The sequence below is a fragment of the Branchiostoma lanceolatum genome, chromosome 4 (genome assembly GCF_035083965.1).
Source record: "Branchiostoma lanceolatum isolate klBraLanc5 chromosome 4, klBraLanc5.hap2, whole genome shotgun sequence".
Lineage (NCBI taxonomy): Eukaryota > Metazoa > Chordata > Leptocardii > Amphioxiformes > Branchiostomatidae > Branchiostoma > Branchiostoma lanceolatum.
In genome coordinates, this window is record NC_089725.1 from 24,742,423 (window position 1) to 24,761,907 (window position 19,485).

The 19,485-nt window shown below is 41.0% G+C and overlaps 3 protein-coding genes across 5 annotated transcripts; 1 reads left to right on the plus strand and 2 right to left on the minus strand.

The window, feature by feature from the left end:
* Positions 1-1,713: 1,713 nt before the first annotated feature.
* On the minus strand, positions 1,714-4,473 carry LOC136431989 (uncharacterized). Its single transcript, XM_066422999.1, has one exon. It carries the CDS (start codon positions 4,471-4,473, stop codon positions 1,714-1,716), a length of 2,760 nt encoding a protein of 919 aa, XP_066279096.1.
* Positions 4,474-4,554: 81 nt separating this feature from the next.
* LOC136433583 (anaphase-promoting complex subunit 13-like) lies at positions 4,555-6,239 on the minus strand. Its single transcript, XM_066425902.1, has 3 exons — positions 6,077-6,239; positions 5,339-5,469; positions 4,555-4,826 (listed from the first exon to the last, which is right to left on the minus strand). The coding sequence occupies exons 2-3, from the start codon at positions 5,465-5,467 to the stop codon at positions 4,710-4,712; spliced, it is 246 nt and encodes an 81-aa protein (XP_066281999.1). The 5' UTR covers positions 5,468-5,469; positions 6,077-6,239; the 3' UTR covers positions 4,555-4,709.
* Positions 6,240-6,400: 161 nt separating this feature from the next.
* LOC136433582 (probable gamma-butyrobetaine dioxygenase) lies at positions 6,401-14,956 on the plus strand. 3 transcript variants are annotated; one of them, XM_066425901.1, is made up of 16 exons: positions 6,401-6,530; positions 7,102-7,242; positions 7,558-7,631; positions 8,097-8,203; positions 8,602-8,729; positions 10,369-10,511; positions 10,768-10,829; positions 10,985-11,060; positions 11,216-11,260; positions 11,465-11,589; positions 11,850-11,990; positions 12,308-12,368; positions 12,715-12,768; positions 13,094-13,162; positions 13,358-13,462; positions 13,596-14,956. In XM_066425901.1, exons 2-16 carry the CDS (start codon positions 7,107-7,109, stop codon positions 13,701-13,703), a joined length of 1,434 nt encoding a protein of 477 aa, XP_066281998.1. In that variant the 5' UTR covers positions 6,401-6,530; positions 7,102-7,106; the 3' UTR covers positions 13,704-14,956. The 3 variants fall into 3 exon arrangements, with proteins under 3 accessions (XP_066281998.1, XP_066281996.1, XP_066281997.1); XM_066425899.1 differs by having other exon boundaries at positions 6,402-6,530; positions 13,355-13,462; XM_066425900.1 differs by having other exon boundaries at positions 6,402-6,530; positions 8,100-8,203; positions 13,355-13,462.
* Positions 14,957-19,485: the final 4,529 nt, after the last annotated feature.

A 19,485-nucleotide genomic window follows, 5' to 3' on the forward strand; every position in this document is an offset into this window, starting at 1 on the left:
CTGAACTCTTTACTTTACAACGTTGGCATTTCTCTCTACATTCCCTGGCCAACATGTAAAAATTGAACAGATAGGATAAAATTACTGGCTTCTCAAAGTTTCAAGGAAACACTATTTAGTGTGGAACAGGGTGTGCATAAAGTAGTAAAGTTTTTCTTTGAGAGTTCTTCCTTTAGTGATCTTTAGTGTGTAGTGGAACATTTTCCATTGCAGGTCGCAGTAGCAGGTGGTATCAACACCTGATATGTTTTGTTTTCTACATAAAACAACATAGCTGCAATGTTCCAGTCTTCAATTACGTCTTGGGCCCTCAAGCTAAAGGACGGAGATGTGCTCTGATTGTGAAACAAACCAGAGGAGCGAGTAGAAACAAGTGATCCCAACCGAGATTCGAACCCATGCCGAAACCGGCAGCCCACATCACAGGCACTAGGCTAAAAGGTCGCGACCAGTTAGACTAGTCAGTTGGAGGCGCTTGAACCCCACTGTTACAATTGTCAGTAGTCCTGGCAGCCAGGGCTTGCACAGTATAAGTTGCTGATAAGGTTGAGTTTACAGTAGACTAGTGAGCAAGACCTTCTGGCCAGGATGCCATCCTCCCTTTTTAGTATCCACTAGCTTTATCTAACCACATGGTTAGTAAGTCCAACTAAAGGAGGATGGCATTCCCTAATAAGCAGTAAACTTTCTTCAAAAGACTTGACACTCAATAATTTCCCTGAACTCTTTTAATCCACTGCTGTTCAACATAATATGATTATGAATATAAGGTAAAACCAAAAAAATAAGTCAACCCATGAAAAGCCTAGTATTTCTGCTCAGTACTCTGATTGTGGACCAGTAACAAGGTACTGGAAATAGTTTACATATAGTAAAATAAAACAAACCATGGAATGTCAAAAGTTAAAGAAAACACATCTTAAAAGCATTATGCTTTGGGTAATACATGTAACAGTTACTGATCAGTACCAACATTTGTAACATAACAGTGCATCAGAACATGTTCCACTTAACATTCGTAAAGATTGTTGAACATCTCAAAACAACGAAAATACAGCAGGGCTCATTTAGGAAACACAAAATGGGCATATCCTTCTGACAATATCCCCACTAAAGTTTTGATTTCATATACAGCATGTTGATAAAAATACAGTGGCCTCCCCAACACCCACATTCAAATTTCTGTCATGTCACCTCACCGCCTTCTTTTTTTCTTCTGGAACCTTCCAGAACTCTACCGATGGTAAGTCATGGATAATTCTCTCCACTGAAAATTATCATGATCACTAAGCATAAGCTTATGATGTTTGTGACATTGTAAGAACTTGTAAATCTTATGCATAAACTGGTACTACAGAGGAGAATTAAAGTATTCCTGACTAATGATTCAACAGTGTATGAATTTGATACATTTAGTGGTAAAATTTCTATGTGGAGAAAAAAAAGGAATGAACTTTCAGAATGTTAAACATTAACAAAATATTTAACAAATTCATACTTTAGAAAGTAAAGAAAGGCTGTTTTACCAGCCTTAGAAAGCAGAAAGCAAGCACTTGATGAAAACTGAAGCTCTGTGCTGAATTCTTTGACTAAACAAACATATAAGGTCTACATGAGATCCTACCATCCATTTCTAAAATCCCTTGTTTCCACACATACACTTCAAGCATGGAGCATGGAGGAAAAACTTCCCCCCTCAACATTTCCTCTCACTTATTCCCAGGAGAAATGTTTCTTCAGGTGAATCTGACAGACCCTCCTCTTGAGGAACTCCCTCCCACACAGCACACATCTGTTGTCCCCGTCTTGTCCCAGACAATCCTCCACCTGCTGACTGAAGGTGCTGGTGGGAGCACGAATGAACTTCGGGTGAGACGTGCTGATATGTCTGTAGCACTCCCCTTCACTATCAAAGCTTTCTGAGCAGTATTGGCACCGAGGCTTCCCTTCTTCATTAAGGAAGGGCACATTATGAGCCTTTTGCATGTGGAAGGAAAAGGCCCAAAATGTGTTATATGTCCTCCTTTGTCCCGACTGGGCTCTACTTGGATCCTTGCTGCACGAATGGCACATTTGACAGATGAAGTAGCCGACTGGTTTGTTACTTTCTGGGGATTGGACTTCACTTTTTGTTACTGACTGCAAAAGTGTTCCTGTGGGCTGTTGAAGTTTGTCTGGCAAACCTACCACTTTCAAGGCCTCGTGAAGATTGGTGTGGAACAACAGCTGCCCTAAAGATGGAAAACACTGGCCACAAACTGGGCAGGAGTCCGAGACATTCTCTGATGTATTCTGGAACTGCTGATGAGAACTTTGTAGGTGAGAGAAGAAAAGTATTTCATCCTTGAAGCTCTTACCACAGCAGTGGTAACCAAGTTCCTTCTCATTCTTACTTCTTTCCTTTGTTTGTGCTTGGGTCTCCCCTGGAGTGTGCATATCAGTTGAGTCAAGAACAGTCTCAGCATTTACTGCTAGTGTTTCTGTCTCATCTGTCTTGACCTGTTGTTTGGATGCATGACTTTTAAGGGCATTTTTTCTTGGTCTACCCAGGTGTGGCTTTTCTGCAAAACTTTTGCCATGATCTTTTACCAGGTTTGCTGCTGTTGATACATCACTTGATTTGCTTTCTGCACTGGTGACTTCTGTACCAGGGTACTTCCTTTTGATCACCCTGCCACTTTTGCTTTTGATAACTTTGCCAGTTGTTTTGAGCTTGTCTGTTGTTTTGATATTGTCTGTTGTTTTGATCTTGTCTGTTGTTTTGATCTTATCAGCATCCTTCTCATTTGAAGCCTTGATCAAACTTTTGACAAAGGAATATCTGCCTGTGTACCTGCTTTCCTCATTTTCAGCTGTATGTTTCCTTTTCTTCTTTCTCAACTTCTTACTTTTTCTTTCTTTCAACTCTTCTTCTGCAGGGACAGAATCTGGTTTAGATTCTGAGACAGAATCTTTACGTTTCCATTCGAGCAGTTTTTCCATCCCTTTTGGCTTCTTTTTCTTCTTACGCTTTTCTTTATTCTGGCTGGAAACTTCTTCTTTCTCAGACTCAACCTTAACTTCAATTGAATCTTCCTCAGTTTTAACATCATCAACCTTACAGCTATCCATCTCTGTAGGAAGATTTTCAGGTTGATTTTCAACCTCTATATCTGACAACTTCCAACGACGCTTCCTACTACTAGTGATATCTTTCTTGACAAAGTGTCCCTTCAAGTGTACAAAGTACAGTCTCTCCTTTGTGAACAACCTTTGGCAGAAGACACACTTCAACTCTTGTCCTGATTCTGCTCGGCTTCTGACATTCTTAACACACTCGTTGAAGACGTTTGTAGCTTTTCGGACATGGTAGTGTTCTATGTGTTCATAGAGAGCACTCAAATCTGGAAATTCTTCCACACATACTTGACACTGAGGGTTTCCTTGATCATTGAGAGGTGGCACTTTGTGAATATTCTCCAGGTGCCTTGAGAATGCACCATACAAGTAGTAAGTTCTTGATTTTGATGTGCAATAGTAACAGTCAAAGGAGCCCTTTGGTGGCTGAATCTTCTTCCCAGTAGATTGCTTGTCAGCATAAGGTTCCTTTGTGTCTTCACTGCTTCCCTCAAAGATGATGTCAAGCAAATCCTTCAGTTGAGAGTTTGAAATTTTCACAATCTGGTCATGAAGGCTGTAGAGTCGTTCTTCTGAGAAGACCTGACCACACGTCTCGCATGTGAAGGACTCCGACAGGTTGCCTTCAAAGCCTGATCCAGCAACAAACCCTTCACTATGAACCTCTTTGAGATGTGCAAAGAACAGCTCTTCTGATGAAAATTCATGCCGACAGCACATAAAGGACAGGTTCTGAGTACAAGTAGCTGGCTGGAATGCACTTGAAGGAAGAGATGTTTGAGTTTGTGCCTCCTGTAAAGCATTGGCCTCAGCTGAGTTAGAAGTCAGAGTACTGGTACTGCAGGTGACATCCAGTTTGGAGGAAGCCTCTACAGTCTGACTTTCATTGCCAGTGTCCAGCTTTTGGGACTGTTTCTCACTTGTATAGGCAACATCTTTTGAGGTTTCCAATGCATCTGTAGAATGAGTTAGGCCTACCTTATTTGTATGGGATCCAGTTGCACTTGCGTATTCCTTAGAGTTGTTCTGACTGCTCTCTGCAAGAGACCAAACCGACTCTATCTTAAGAGGATACGAGTCCTGATATGATACAAGTCCTGAGTCCACAACAAATACTTTGCGATCGGCACCGGTCTTGTTTTCTGAAAATGCTCCCCCTCTGCTTCCCCAGTACCCATCTCCTGCGGAGGGTGGAAGAATTCCACCAGGAAGAGTACCATAGAAGGGAGCTGACATGGGGATAGCAAGATAGCTACCTGCTGGGATAGTGATCACAGAACCTGAGCCTGCAACATTTTCCACTTCATTGCCCATCCTGTGGAGATACAGCGGCACTGCATCTGGGCAGTACTCCATTGTGGCAGTCTTTATTTGCTCCCTGGCTGTTTCTTTTATGCTGACTAAAATCCTTAATACCAGTAATCTGTTGGCAAAGCCTTCTGAAACAATGAAGCACACACACTGCCGTATATTCAGACACTGCTACATATACACAGCAATAGGATACCAGGAACTTGATAGAAAAGCTATTGTACCAAGAGCAAAAAAAGTACAAAGTACTATGGAATGAGAAACAGGCTAATTGTCCAAAGTTAACGAGATGGGTTCTCAGTGTTGTTGGTGGAGGGATTCTCATGCAGCAGCTGCAGAGCCAGGTCTGTCCACTTCTGCTCCTGTTCCTTCAGCGACTCAGTAGGGCCTCCGTTGTCCTGTCAGGTGAGATAAAGCAATCATACTGTTACTACATGTATTTACAATGCAACGTACAAATTGTTTCACTGTTTTCAATACAACATTTGGTATGTATGCTAAGACAAAATTAAGGGGTGAAACTTTTACAGACTTAGTGTTCTCTCGCCAGTTCTCTCATGAGAAGTCAAAGGCCCCATTCTGTGTAATCTTCATAATGGCAGAAACAAAATTGATTCTGAAATTACTGGTTCTTAAACATTTTTATCCACATGCCAAGTACTGCCCTTGTCAAAAGGCTTCTGTCTACAGTACGAAAAGAGGACACAGACTATTTACACTGTAACTACAAGGAGGGTGACAAATACTGAAATTTGGGTGCAAAAGTTAGGTGTGACAGGCCGTTCAGTGTAATGTAACCAGGCCAGCTGCTGCCACGTTGCGTGCCTGCGAAGCTGGTGTGTTACGCCGAAGGGCGGTTATACCGGCAATACAGATACAGATACAGAAATAGGTGAGCCAGAAACCACACCTGTTCCTGTTCTGGGTCTGGCAACTCCATCTGGGGAACATCGATGTCGTCCATGGGCAGCTGGTCATCTCGCCAGTCCTGGTCAACTATGTCCAGCAGTCGGCCATCACGCTGCACCTCACTGTCCATGGCTACAGAAAACATGCAATGATGCAAGCAACAACATAAGGACATCTGATAGTTTTAACAGCTACTATGGACATACTGATGTTGTGTTTGGCGACTTCTTAGGGAGGTAAAGACATCTCTTTCCCTAACCGTGGATGCTCTGTGGAAGGCACTGTATAAACTATAACTTTGGCAATATTGTGCCTCCAGGAGGTACCAAGGAGGTTAAATTCAGAGTGTGTGTAACCTCCTTGGTTGTACATTCTGACTTTCTGTGATCTTGAGACGAACATCCTATATCTTTAGGTACCCATAGCACAAGGAGGTTATATCACGGTGGAAAAAATTCTGTGGGATACGCTTGTTTTTTATTAATAGAATATTTTGCATAATTTGTGTCCCCAGTTTCCTCATCAAACAAATTTGGCCATCGCTAATGTATGAATAGGAATCAGACATTCGAGATATATCAAGATGACGAAGATCGCGGTAAAAAAATAGTTTTCCAAGGAAGCTAATGAAATAATAATATAACGTTATATAAATTTTATGGGAAAAACATGGCTGTTTTTCTGGGATACGAGCTAGACAGCAAATCACGATGTTAAATGACCAAAACGTATTTCTCACCTTTCTCTGGGGGTAGATCACAACCGTGGGCTTATCCTCCTTGTCTCTACGATATTATAAAAACGCCAAAATTATGATTTTACATGAATTCAATAATATCACAGCATCTGATCGCCTTCGAATTCCCTCCCTCCAGTCATGACGTTTGTAGACTTTGGTGGTGTCAAAGGTCAAAGTTTGAGAAATGGCGGGAACAGGAAAAAATATAGTCAAAATCAATTATATCTCTCCAATGTGCTTTGTAAAGGCTGTTCTTACGCTTTTTAAAAATATTCTATGTGTGAGATATATAAACGTTGAGTGATTAGCTTTCATCTGTATTTCTAACGAGATGTCAAAGGTCAGAGTTTAGCCGGTAAAATATGGCTGCTGTACACACAGGTCGCGGCGGGAGAAAAGAATTTTGACTAAGATAATCTAACGAGGACTGTACAGTACAGGTTTCTACTCTGTGGTATGACTTGATTTTACTACTTATCTTATACAATAATGTTAAGTCCATTTTGTATTCCACATTTCTAGCGAAAAGTTAATATTTGCGCTGCTCCCTTCCAAGACATAGCACTGTCACCAAGGAGGTCTTCGATTGATACGTCCTTGGTGTTTAATTACCGGTTCCGCCCCCATCCCCGTACTGTTTTCATGGTACTGTTTTATTTCAACATCTTCCTGTATTAAGTGCTGAGTTCGTAAATTTCCTAATGTGCACTTCGCCTCTTAGACACGTAGAAGATTATCAATTTATCAATATAAAGATTTCTTGGTAATTTACATGTTCTTTGGAAGAGTCACATGCTTTTGCTATCTTAGCCCAGATCTAAATACATGTACATGTGTCTATAATTGTAGGCAACCGGTATAGCAGCATTTCAGTCTAACACACCCCAGGCATATGCCAATCTTGGCAAGCTATTATGTATACAGTTCCATGTGGAGGCTTTCCAGTACCTGTCGCAATTGAAAAGTAAGGTGAAATAAACCTCCATGGTATAGATGTAACGTTACTTTTTCTATTTGCTTTGTAGACACCATGGCATTGATAGCAGCTTTAAGGAGAACATGTTGTACAGCGCTGGAGGGAAGACTTCCAAGGCTGGCAAGGTTGTATGGAAACAGTAGGACTAGGGCATTGTCCTTTCTCTCATCATCTTCCAATGTTGATCATGGTAAGCCCATCTTTAAAGGAATTATGGGAAAGATGTTGGTGTTGTAGAAACCTTTATGTAACCTTTATTGTCATTGGATGTGAAGAAAATTCCCATTTCCCCAAATTCCGGTTTAGCACTGGTAGCAAAGTTCACCACCAAGAGTACTAGTAGTTAATTCTCTGGCACATGGCCATTGAAGTCAACAATCCATAGTCTGTGGTACCTGGAGACACCTACTAAGGAACAAATGATAAATGTAAAATTTGTACATTAGTGCATTTTGTCTTAATGCATTTCATCCCTCATACTCTTGTTCCTTGGATGTATCTACAGTTGGAAAAAGGACATCATCCCCCAAAAAGTGGCAGCAAACAAGAGGCTTCCTGTGTTCAGCTACTCGCAGCAGTGTAAGTTTTGCAAATGCTAAGTTTTCATAGTTACACCTTGCTACTTTATTGCTGGTAGATTTGTTGATGCTACAACTTTCAGGCTAACAAGTTTTTGAGGAATTTTTGTGGAAAATAGGTATGGTGGAGATAGCTTCTTGTTTTAGGCACCTGTGCAAAGGATAGGTTTCCACAGTTTGTACTTGAATCAACCATAGATACACCTTACTAGTATCAAATGACAATACAATCCATGTGCAGTACATATTCTTTTTTCTGCTTCTGGGCCAACATGTCCCCAGGTTTCTCATGGACTAAGCCAGCGGGGCTATGGCAAACTTTCCTAAAGGGTATGTTGGCCCTATAGCCGAAGAACTGGTCTGAACAGGCCTTGGAACGAGTCTGGTATCCAGGCTACCATAGATAGAGCTTATAAGTAAATTACAATATACACGAGTAGTATATGTTTCTTTTTTCTGCTCCCAGAAGCTGGAGGCCTGGGAGGTGCTGAGGGAGCAGCTGCAGGTGTGTGTGCAGGCAGGTGGCAGGCAGGTGCAGGTGCAGTGGGACGACTCACTGGAAAGTACCACCAGGTCTGGTATTGCATTGTATTGTATTTTATTGTATTGTATTGTATTACATTGTATTGGATTGTATTACGATATTCCAAGTACTCTTTTCCTGCAGTTACACCCCTATATTCCAACACCCCTATGTTGTGACACTCCCTAAGCCTAACATAGCGGTGTCAGAATGTAGGGGTGTCGGAATATAGGGCTGTCCTCTTTCCTGCAGCCTTTAACTGTATTTCAATAGTTTACAACTTGTTCTTCATTGGAAGCTAAAACAATGTAATGGTCTACTTAGTAAATATGTGTGCTTACGTAAACAGAAATGAGTACCAAATTAAGTACTTTTGTATAAGAGTACACTTCGAGGTTAACCTCTAGCCCTAAGAACTGTTTAAATGTGAGTACCATGTCCTGTGCAGATACAGCTGTACATGGCTGAGGTACCACTGCCACTGTATCCAGTGTAAACAGGCCCACAGCGGGCAGCGTCTACTCAACCCACTGTCTCTGCCAGCCACACAGGAGGTCACCAAGGCTTGGGTAGATGGTGAGAATCATTTGTATGCTGACATGTTTGCCCTTACCATGGGCGATAGGCCATCGAGTTTTTGTTGAAATCGCTGTTGTTTTGTTTGAACACCACTGAAGTGTGTACTTGGTCCGCTGAAGGAAGATTCTTGATAATCATACTGTTCTCTAATATAATACACGTACGTACACGTAGTACACAGAGTCCACGCGAAGAACAGCATCATGTTACTTCCGTGTTCTGGTCACAGCTCGCGCAAAGGCCGGCGGGAGTATAGTTAGTTCGAACGCATTCGCGAACCAACTGTTCAAAACTGTAGAACCGTCAAGAGCTAACTTCGCTAACTTCATAAAAATGACAGGGTAGGAAAAGCTACCCGTGGACAGCGTTACCACTTCATGTGGACAGTAATTTTGGTGACTTAGAAACACGTTCGACGGCGCTGCTTACTGAAATAGGCTACTACCCACTAAATACGCGGCCCGACGTACTCAGTGAATGCGGCCTGACTAACGTAATCGTTACGAACAAACGACACCTACCGCTTACATCAACAACACTCCGTCTACTTATTGGCAACTATCTTTGCCATCTCTGTATTTAGTTTTCTTTTCACAGACGGTACCAATCACATGTTAGAGTGTAATAAATCTCTGGACCTCGCCGTGCCGAATAGTGGTTCCATTTTCGAACGTGGCGGGAAATATGGGTCTTGCGTCTGATTGGCTATCAATGATGTCATTGCCGCACTGCTGGTAACGCTGTCCCCCGGAAATCGGACTTTTTAAAATGCCGCATATCTCCTTTAAAATTAGGTATTGTATCCTAAGAAATTCTGCATGGCTAGTAAGTAACCCCTAGATTATAAATAGTATCAACGTGTTTAATTTCATGGCGTTTTTTCGCCGAAAATATGGGCTTTTGAAACTGCATTTCCTACCTATCTATTCTTGTTCTTAACACTACCCAAAGCGTTCGGAAATCGCTGTTCGGCTCTCGGCAATCTTCGGGTAACTTTCGGCATCCCTTCGTATGGTTCTTTGGAATAGACAGCGGATCGGGCGTTGTGGTTGTTACAGTTAGTGTACGATTCTCGGGAATCTTTCAGTGGATCAAGTACACAGGTAGTGCGGATTGGGCGTTGCGGTTGTTTCAGTAGTGTACGATTTTTGAATCTTGCAGTGGATCGACTCGTACACAGTGCGTGTTAGAGTAAGTTCTCGGGAATCTTTCAGTAGGCCGAGTACACAGTCAGTGCGTTAGTCTATGATTCACCGAAATCTTTCCGTTTGTTTGCTCCTTAGCGGACCATTGGAGTTTATACATATACAGCACAGTAATGCCTATTTCAACAAAAACTCGATGGCCTACCGCCTATGCTCTTACAAGTAATATTGATAAAGTATGGATCAGTTCTCTACTTATATGGACGTGGACCTTTGTATTTTCTTGGCAAAAGCTACCCTACTGCCAATTTTGTTTCCACATAGACCTCCAAATGTGTATTAATGCTCTATGCAAATATGATTTTCTCCAAATTATCATAATAATTGCTTGTGCAGATGATCATAGCTAAAATGTTGTAATGTACATATTATTAAGTATTAACACATTATTGAATTTTACAGTTCCTTCACTTTGTGTTCCTGTTTTACAGATGAGGACCGCGCCCTGCATCTGGGGTTTGCAGGGGAGCCAGATCATGTGACAGTTTTGCCACTGGGCTGGCTGTGGAAGAACTCTTACTCAGAGGAACACAGAAGACAGAGGGCAGAGAAGAGGAGGCCATTAGTACACCAGGTATGGGATTGCTGTCTGTCTGAGGCTTGCATTAAATATGAATTGTTAAACATGACTTTTGAATGAATCTTAGACACTAATGTTTTATCTATACTATTTCAGTTTTCTATTCTTGTATCAGACAGATTGGATTATTGTTTGCAATTTGGTAGTATTTATCAGTAGGCTTTGCCTTTATATCAAGTTTGCATGTCAAAGGTAAAACAATCTTCTTTTATTTTTATTTTCTTACCACTAAATGTATTTTCTCCCGCAGAATGGGTTTCCTGAAATCTCTTATAAAAAGTTGCAGAGTGGGAATAAGTCTGTTTTACTCAGGTAATGTTTGATGCAACAGTGTCTGGGTATTCTCTGTCAGTTTGATGACCTGTTATTTTGATTTAAGTAATTGATTGATTGATTGATTGATTGATTGATTGATTGGATTGATTAACATTAGACAATAGATGGTGCATTATTTTTGATTTCCTCAGGTGGATGCAGGACATCAGTGACTATGGAGTTTCATTGGTCAGAGATGTGCCAACAGAACTGGGAACTGTGGCAAAGGTGAGTAAAAAAACTTGTATGATCTCACATAAATTGTATCTGAAATTCATGTGAGTTTGTGGAGTTACTGGTATCAGAAATACATTCGATGACTACATATTTTTGTATTTGTTTATCACAAGCAGATATCTGTTTATTATTGTTTTTTTCCTCAGGTTGGAGAGCTCATTGCCCCAGTACAACAGTCTATCTATGGAAATGTAAGTTGATCTGACCTCTAGCAATCAATATTGCCATATAGTATCACTGCCATGTTTCTAAAGTAGCCTTGTACTGCATCATGTGCACTGGAAGTGAAAGTGGCACTACCACAACAATTTCCAAATTAAAAACAAAATGAGCCAAACAAGGTGAGAGGTATAGGTGTAGATGTAACTCATGTCTTTTCTTATTTTATCCTTCAGGTGTTTGATGTCGTGTCCACAGAGAAGCCCATTAATGCTGCGTACTCCAACGTTGGACTTGAGTTCCACATGGACCTGATGTACTACGAGTCTCCCCCTGGTCTGCAGCTTCTCCACTGTGTCAGGTACTTTCCTTAATTCTGACATGGACTTTTGCAACCTTGCAAAATATCAGTAGTATTACAAAAGATGTTAAGTAACAAAAATCGGCAGCTATTCCCACATCAAAAAAGAAACCTATTGTTTAAGTTTTAACATATGCCTGCAAGACAATGGAGTCATAGACCAAGGATGTTGAACTTTTTAACTGAATAACAGCAATAATTTTCAACTGCCATTATGTTGTCTTCTCTCAATATGATCTGACATCACAACCCCCATCCAGGTTTAATCCAGAGGTACAGGGAGGAGAGAGTGTTCTGCTGGATGCCTTCCCTGTGGTGGAACATCTCAGAGTGCATCATCCGGAGGACTTCAACACCCTGGTCAGAGTGCCTGCAACCTTCCACAAAATCCACTTTGACAGGTACTGTACATAATGACCATATGTAGTAGCAAAATGATATCAAATTGTCACTAGAAAATGGAAATGCAATCGTATGCATATGTGTTTTAGTGTGTCTGATACTGTTGAGTTTTAGGGAGGATGTGCTTCAATGTTGACTTTCTTCTGCAATCTGTCTTTGACTTTCTTCTATTATAACTTCACTGCCCAATCTCTGAGAAGTGCACTACTGCAGCTAACAGTCTGAACAAATGTTAATATATGTAGCAGCAGAAACTAATGGGTGTGCAGTATTAGGGACATTTTTACATAACTTGAATATGTCTGACCATTTCCAGAGAATATCCAGTTTGCATGAGGTACCAAAGACCCCACATAGTCCTCAACCCAGACAAGGAGGTAGGTAGTCTGTCTAATATTCTTACAAATAAAAATATCCTTGCCTGCATTGAATTCTTTCCCTGGTTCCAGGGAAGTAGGAAAATTACAGAAAAAGGCAGACTTTATTCATATACATAACAATGTTTGTACAAAAAAAGGAATTCACTTTTAAAATCATTTTTGGGTACTAGCCTGTTAAACCAGATTACTGCTACAAAGTAACAAACAGTTTTGTGGAACAGTTTGCAATATTAACTTTAAGATCAAATACAATGTTAGTACTGTAACTTACATATAAGCTTCAATGGAAGTACATAATGTATATGCCCCTCATTACTGAACTCTACTACTGAACTACATGTAGGTGATTGCTGTGAACTGGTCCCCACCGTTTGAAGGTCCTCTGTCAGTACCAGAGGTGAGATGGCTTGTGTTTTGGAATGATTGTCATCTCACAAACATTCACTGAATTGACATTGTGGAAATGGTAGTTGTTGCTTGGTAGTGTGCAAATACTGATACATTTTCAGCATGACTTCCTATGGCCTTTAAGACTCTATTCCAAAAAAAATGTAAAATGTGTAGTTACATGTATGTGTTTTTTTCTGAGATCAGCTATACCATTTCAATATACTATTAGCAGTTGATATTCTAAGGTTATTGCTATCAAAGCTTGTTACATGCATATAGGTTATGTATGCTATTGAATGTTCAACACACATTTAATAATTGATTGTGTCCAGGATGATGTGGAGCCATACTACAAGGCCTACAGGAGGTTGGTTCAAGCCATGCAGGACTCTCCTCTCAAGGTATGTCAGGACTTTCTTTCCCAGTTTGTTATACATTATTGAATGGTGAAATATTCTCACATTGCTTTGTGCTTAATCATGTTGTTACATCTATAGACCATAGGAGATAATAATTACAGGACATAAGTAGAGACCACTTCAACTCCCTAGAGAATATTTTATAGAGCTAAACTGTGTCCTCATCGCTTTTAGAAGGAAAGACGTTTGGAACCTGGAGACTGCTTAGTCTTCAACAACAGACGCATGCTGCACTCACGGAGGGCCTTCACTCTGGCACCTGGAACTGTTCGACACTTACAGGTACCTTTCATTTAATTTCAGAGGCTTTGTTTGTGACTTTTGTTTGTACTTGAAACTAGCCTGTAAGGAAATGCTTTAGCAGCTTCCATAGACAAAGATACCATATTTGAAGTTTCCTCTTGTTTTCTACCAGGGCTGCTATATAAACATTGATGAGTTCAAGAATCAGGTCCAGGTCCTGTCCACACTGGTGGGTGATGGAAGTGAGGCTAGACGGGTCGGCAACCACGACTTCTTCTAAAGCAACTTAAGCCAACAAGTTTCCTGGTCGTCTGGATTGAAAATGACCCTTTGCTCGGAAACATGTAGACAAGTTAACCTACTGCAAATTATGGTGTTTTGTGGTTGTTGAGCTGGTGTGATCCATTGTGGTGATTCACTGTTGACTGTTACAAATTTTAAGCGACAGAAATACAAGGTTTTAAGCGACAGAAATAAGTATTAATTGCTGCTATTCAATGTACGACTGTACTACGACACTGTGAACCATAAAGTATTATAGGAACATGAAAATCAGTAAGGGTGACCTAGTATGCTTGGCTGAAAACGCAAGCTGTGGCAAACGCACATTGCATTATTGTCCTCAATGGAGGATGGTTGATTTAACATACTTAATATATATGTACCTTGTCATTTGATTTTGAAGTCACAGATTCAGGTTGTGTTATTACTGTATTTATTCATCATCATAGTATGTATAACAACCTTACCATTTCTGCCTTACGTTTTTTGAGCACAGCAACATGGCAAAAAATAGAGACAGACAGGTATAGATAGGCATATATATAATTTCTATATATGCCAATCTATACCTGTCTATATATACTGTATATAAGGTTAGCCCTTGACAATAGCAACAAGCTAGTTGGGCAACCTTGGCTGTCTGTAATGTTTCAGCTAAACCAATGAACAATATAGAAACAAACATCAGTGAGCAAATTATATGAAGACATATTGAAGCACTGAATTGAATACAAGTAACAGGTTAATTATGGTCTTGTTGTACAAGCCATCATATTAATTTAATGTGTACAGTTGGACATGCTGTGTTTACATAAAGATATATTGTTCTATGCATATCATAATGATCAACATATGTTGAAGCATTGTACACGCAGAGGCTCAATATGTTGTTGCATAGGCTTCAGGGGAAAAATGTTGCTCTCAGGGTAAATATGATCATGACATAACTAATCACAGATGAGAATGTGAATTTGCAATTTTAAGCATCAAAAGTATAAGCAAAGAACAATTTGTTGCTTTAATGTCAGAACTTTCCAACACACTCACTTTATTAACTAAATACATGTTAGCATGGTTCAAAATTACACTTCGAGGTTTAATTTAAAACTGGTGTCCTTGTGGAATATTTATGGTACATTATTTTATTATATATATGTTATCACTGATTGCTGACAATGTGTATTTATTCAAAATTGGATGTGATGGGGTAAGATACTTGTTTGGTATGATTATTAAAATGACAACAAAATACATTTTATGGTTATATTCAACAGCACTAGATATTGTATTAGTATTATTAGTATTAATCAAGTGGTATTCACCCTTCTTTTGTTATATGCAAAATTTTAACATTGCTCAATCAAATAGTCAGACTTCTGGGGCAGGATCTTTTTTTAAGGTCTGCCGCCTGGTTGTCAAGGTGCAAGTTGAATGTCTAGAAATGAAGGTTTCTCTTCATCAGTTGTCTTCATCACCATCTCCCCAGTCTTCCACAGCTGCCACCACTTCTGCCGTGTCTATTGGCTCTCCGTCTTAAGCCATTCTCCCCTGGAGTTTCATTGCATGCGCATTTTTTTTCTCCCTTTTCATCAAGGAGAATAATGAGTGTCACATTCAGTCCCGGCGACAAGGTCATGATCATGTTGCTGAGTTCTGGGGCACGCATGTCGACAAGCTGAGAAAAGTTGGTTTAACTCTTTATGCCATGGGGACCTTGAACATTCTTCTTTGCTGGCTCCATCCTCTTCAAGTGTCATTGGTACGCTTGCAGTCTTAGTCTTTGCCTAGCTTGACAGGGCCGAGCACGAAACCACAGTTGGAGCATTTCAGACTTGCCTTGAACCCATGGCCTTGTATTTCCCCATCGGCCGGCATGACGACCTGTGGAACTCCGCATGCGGGACTCTCCTGGAGATGCTGCGCCGTGAAGTTGTTTACCGCTTCCATCAAGAAGGGGATATGGAACTTCCTATACCCTTGGATGCTTTCCTCAACTTCGCTGGGTTCGTCGGGTAAGGGTGTCGGGTTGGAGCCCTTGTCATGCGCCAAGCTCCCAGCGTCCTTCTTGTGTGGCTGAATCTGTTCTACTGGACATTCAGCACCCTCTGGAAGAAGCTGACTCGACTCGGGGGGACTTTGGTAGCCAACTTGTCCGGCATTAGGTCTCTTACCTCTCCGTCTCTTACCTCTCCGCCCCATACCGTTAAGGGATTGCGTCCAAAACGTCTGTTCTCGGTCTATTTCGGACACTGAAAGAAATCGGTATGCCCAAAGTGCGTTCCTCCAGTGCGTTCCTCTTGACTCGCCGAAAAATGGATGGAATACTGTTTCCGGTGCGTCTTGAGGGTCACGGAACTTCTCGACAAATCTGGTAGGTGGCGCTGACCAGCGGCGACCGTGCCAATAAAATAGAGAGTTGAGTAGAGTAAGAGACGAGAAACATAAAAGATGCCAGAATGATACACAAATGATAAAAGAATGAATTTTTAAACGGGAGAACTTTAACTAAGAACGTTATTGTGTCTCCTATGAATGCTGTTATTACCTTCGTCAAGAAGGTTATGTTTTAGGGTGCACGCGTATGTGTGTGTGTGTGTGCGTGTGTGCGTGTGTGTGTGTGTGTTCACACGATAACTCGAGAATACCTGGGTGGATTGTCTTGATATTTTGTATGTGGGTAGGTTTTGTTGAGACCTCGAAATAGTTAGATTTCGGGACCCTTAGTACGTCATTTGTATAACTGATCAGGAAATGCTAGAAAAGCCTTCTTTGCTTTTTTTACATGTGAGTACCTTTGATGAAGACCAATGTAATGGTACACCAATTATGCAAATCGAAACTTCATTTGCATAAATAATTAGGAAAATTTATATTTCAAATGTGCTATTGACAGGAACTTGATACTCATTGAATATGTAGCTTCGTTCGACTGGAACTTTAATGGATATATACCAAGACAAAATGACTTGGTGAAGGTATGAGGTCGTGGAACTTTCGTTTTCAATATATATCAACTCACAACTTCCCACGTTTGGACCTTTTAACATTTTGACCCGACTTCACGCCATCATGATTGCAGAAACTTTGCAAAATCTCCTCTGTCACTGACCTACAAATTTGAATTTTGTATCTTCTATGAAAAGGCTGAAGCAGAGAAAGTAACAGATAAACCTTCGTGATTCACATCAGACTACATATTTTCCACCATGATAGTTGTTTTCTATACAACGAGGGGATGGATAAATTTCACTCGTTTTTGCATGCATGCTCCTAAAAACTTCTAAATGCATTGAGAAAAACCTTGACCTACATAAGGATCGTTACATGCATGGCCGGCCTTCAGCACCAGGCAAATTAATCAACACCTTAGAAAATAATAAAAGAAAAAAATCTATTGAAAAAATACACAGGCGAATTTCCCGATGTTCACCCACGGAAACACCCACGCAAACGTGCTTCACATGAAATGCAAAGACATTTTGCACCACGATGATGGTTTTCTATACAGCAGTGGAGAGAGTGCACACGTGAATGTTTAGAATTCATTGGTCTGCACCGCTGCCATGTTTTCTGATGATTGTTGTCGACCAGTACATTGGTTAGTTAGTAGATTCAAGAGTGCTGTACTCGTAAGAGAAGGCCTGCGTTGTAACAGTTCAAGCAACCTCTATTGATGATTCTTTAACTTCTGAATAACAACAACGTGTTATATTATGTTGGATGTACCTTATCATATCATAACATATCACATGACATCATATCTTATTTCATATCACATCATATCACATTGCACTACATCATATCACATTACATGTACATCATATCACAGTAAATTATGTTATGCTATAACACATCACATCACATCATATATAAGTCACCAATGTCTGGAACGCCAACATAAGAGCATAAGATCTTGGTCGTCACATGGCTGATAGACTTTCCATTATCAGCCGCGTCGCGTGCCTGAGAAGCTGGCGTGCGTGGGCAATACTGGTTATACTAGTACCGGCTACACAGATACAGATACATTCTACAGTTTACAGGAGAGCCCCTGTATTGTAGCAAACAGGACTCACGATAATATAAATGATGATAAATCAATATTTACAATAAATTCATACACTTGGCAGGATATTCTTCTTTGACTTATGTGCAACGTGTGGTCTAATCCGAAGTTCCATAAATGTTCGTGTCGGTACGGGTCGGCACATCAGTACGGTCAGTCAGATCGTAGGCTGTCTGATCTTGGTCGGCAAGGTTGGTAACTGATAGGTTCTCCAGATCCATTCTACGATTTACAGACGCAGGGTTGTCTGTGCTCGTCTGGTAAAGGGTAGGCTTAGCATAAAAAGTCACAGAGTCGTCCCCATCCTCACAGTTCTCGGTCTGTGAGCCTTGCTCTGAAGCATTATCAATTGTATTGTTTTCTAAGTTCTTGTGATCATTATTTTCTATCACTGGTTCAGTTTCACCGCTGGCATCCTCGTCTTTGATTTCGCAGTAGCTGTGGTCCGACGGCAAGTACACGTCTTCCTCGTTGATTTGATTGTACGCGTTATCGTCTGTTTGACCCACGCTCGTACCCAGCGCCGCGAAGAAGCCATAGGTTTAGATCGTGGGCTCAACCAATACACAAAATAAAACTATATGGAATCCACGGCTGTCATTTTGTTTTGTTTTGTGTTTGTCTCAATTACCTTAGCAAATCGTAAGTTGTGTGACTCTTGTGTGCGTCTCTATACAACGTGTGACTGTACACTAGTTAGCTAGTATTTTCTACAGTTACCGAGGCGAAAACAAGACGAAAGTTTACTATTTCGGGGGTAAAATGTTGCCACAATGGTGATACGTTATATCAAAGGGAACTTTAAAATGTACCTAATTTGGTGGCGCTGCGAGGGTGTTAGATTACCCTTCTAGATTGCCGAGAGGGGAGTTATGTCACGGAAGGGAGTTTGCTACGGTAGCGAGTTTGGCCTTCACGTCCCCAGGATACTACCGTCCTCCCAGCATGCTTCGCGCACCAAAAATACGCTCTCTGTCCCAGGGCTGTCTTTGCGAACAAACCGCTATAGTAGCCCTCATGCGGCCAAAAAGTGAATTGCATAAAAGACTCGCACTCGCATATTCAGTGGAACAAGTCAATTTATTACGACGCTGTGAAGGAGCGTGTGTTTGACCTGAGACTTGCGTGGTCTCGAGCTCTGTTTGGGAGGTTTCGTGCGCAGAGGTTCCGTACATTTGGTTAATCTGAAGGGCATGTCTGGCCTGTCCCGAAAAGGGGAGGTTTGGTCGGTCTTGTTGTAGATTTGGGTTATTGCTACGGCTCTTTAGGTAGCAAAACAAAGCAAGAAGGCACATCAGACAAAACGGAAGCGCAATTACAGCGATCCCTATTAGTAGAAAATCAGTTGAATTAGCACCGCGACCAACATCGGAAGTCGCGTCGGTTTGTACGGGAGGAACCCGTGGTACAACTGTATCGTACTGAGTGTCTGGGGTCTTTGATGTCCATATACTGTTGTTTGTGTTATTGAAATTTAAAGATGTGCTAGAAAACGCATTCAAAGAAGCCTTTCTTGAAAAGCAGTTCGTGTGGTTTTCTTGGTTTATGTTGGACACGTTAAAGAACGAAACGTGTTTGCCACCATGGATGAGAGTAAAACAGCGCACTGTATGTGCAGAATATTCCCTGCCGCCGCCCTTCTCTTTGTCCGTACTTGTGTTTTTCAGGGCCGTTGCCACCACACTAAATGCAGCTTGTTCACTACCTGAAACTC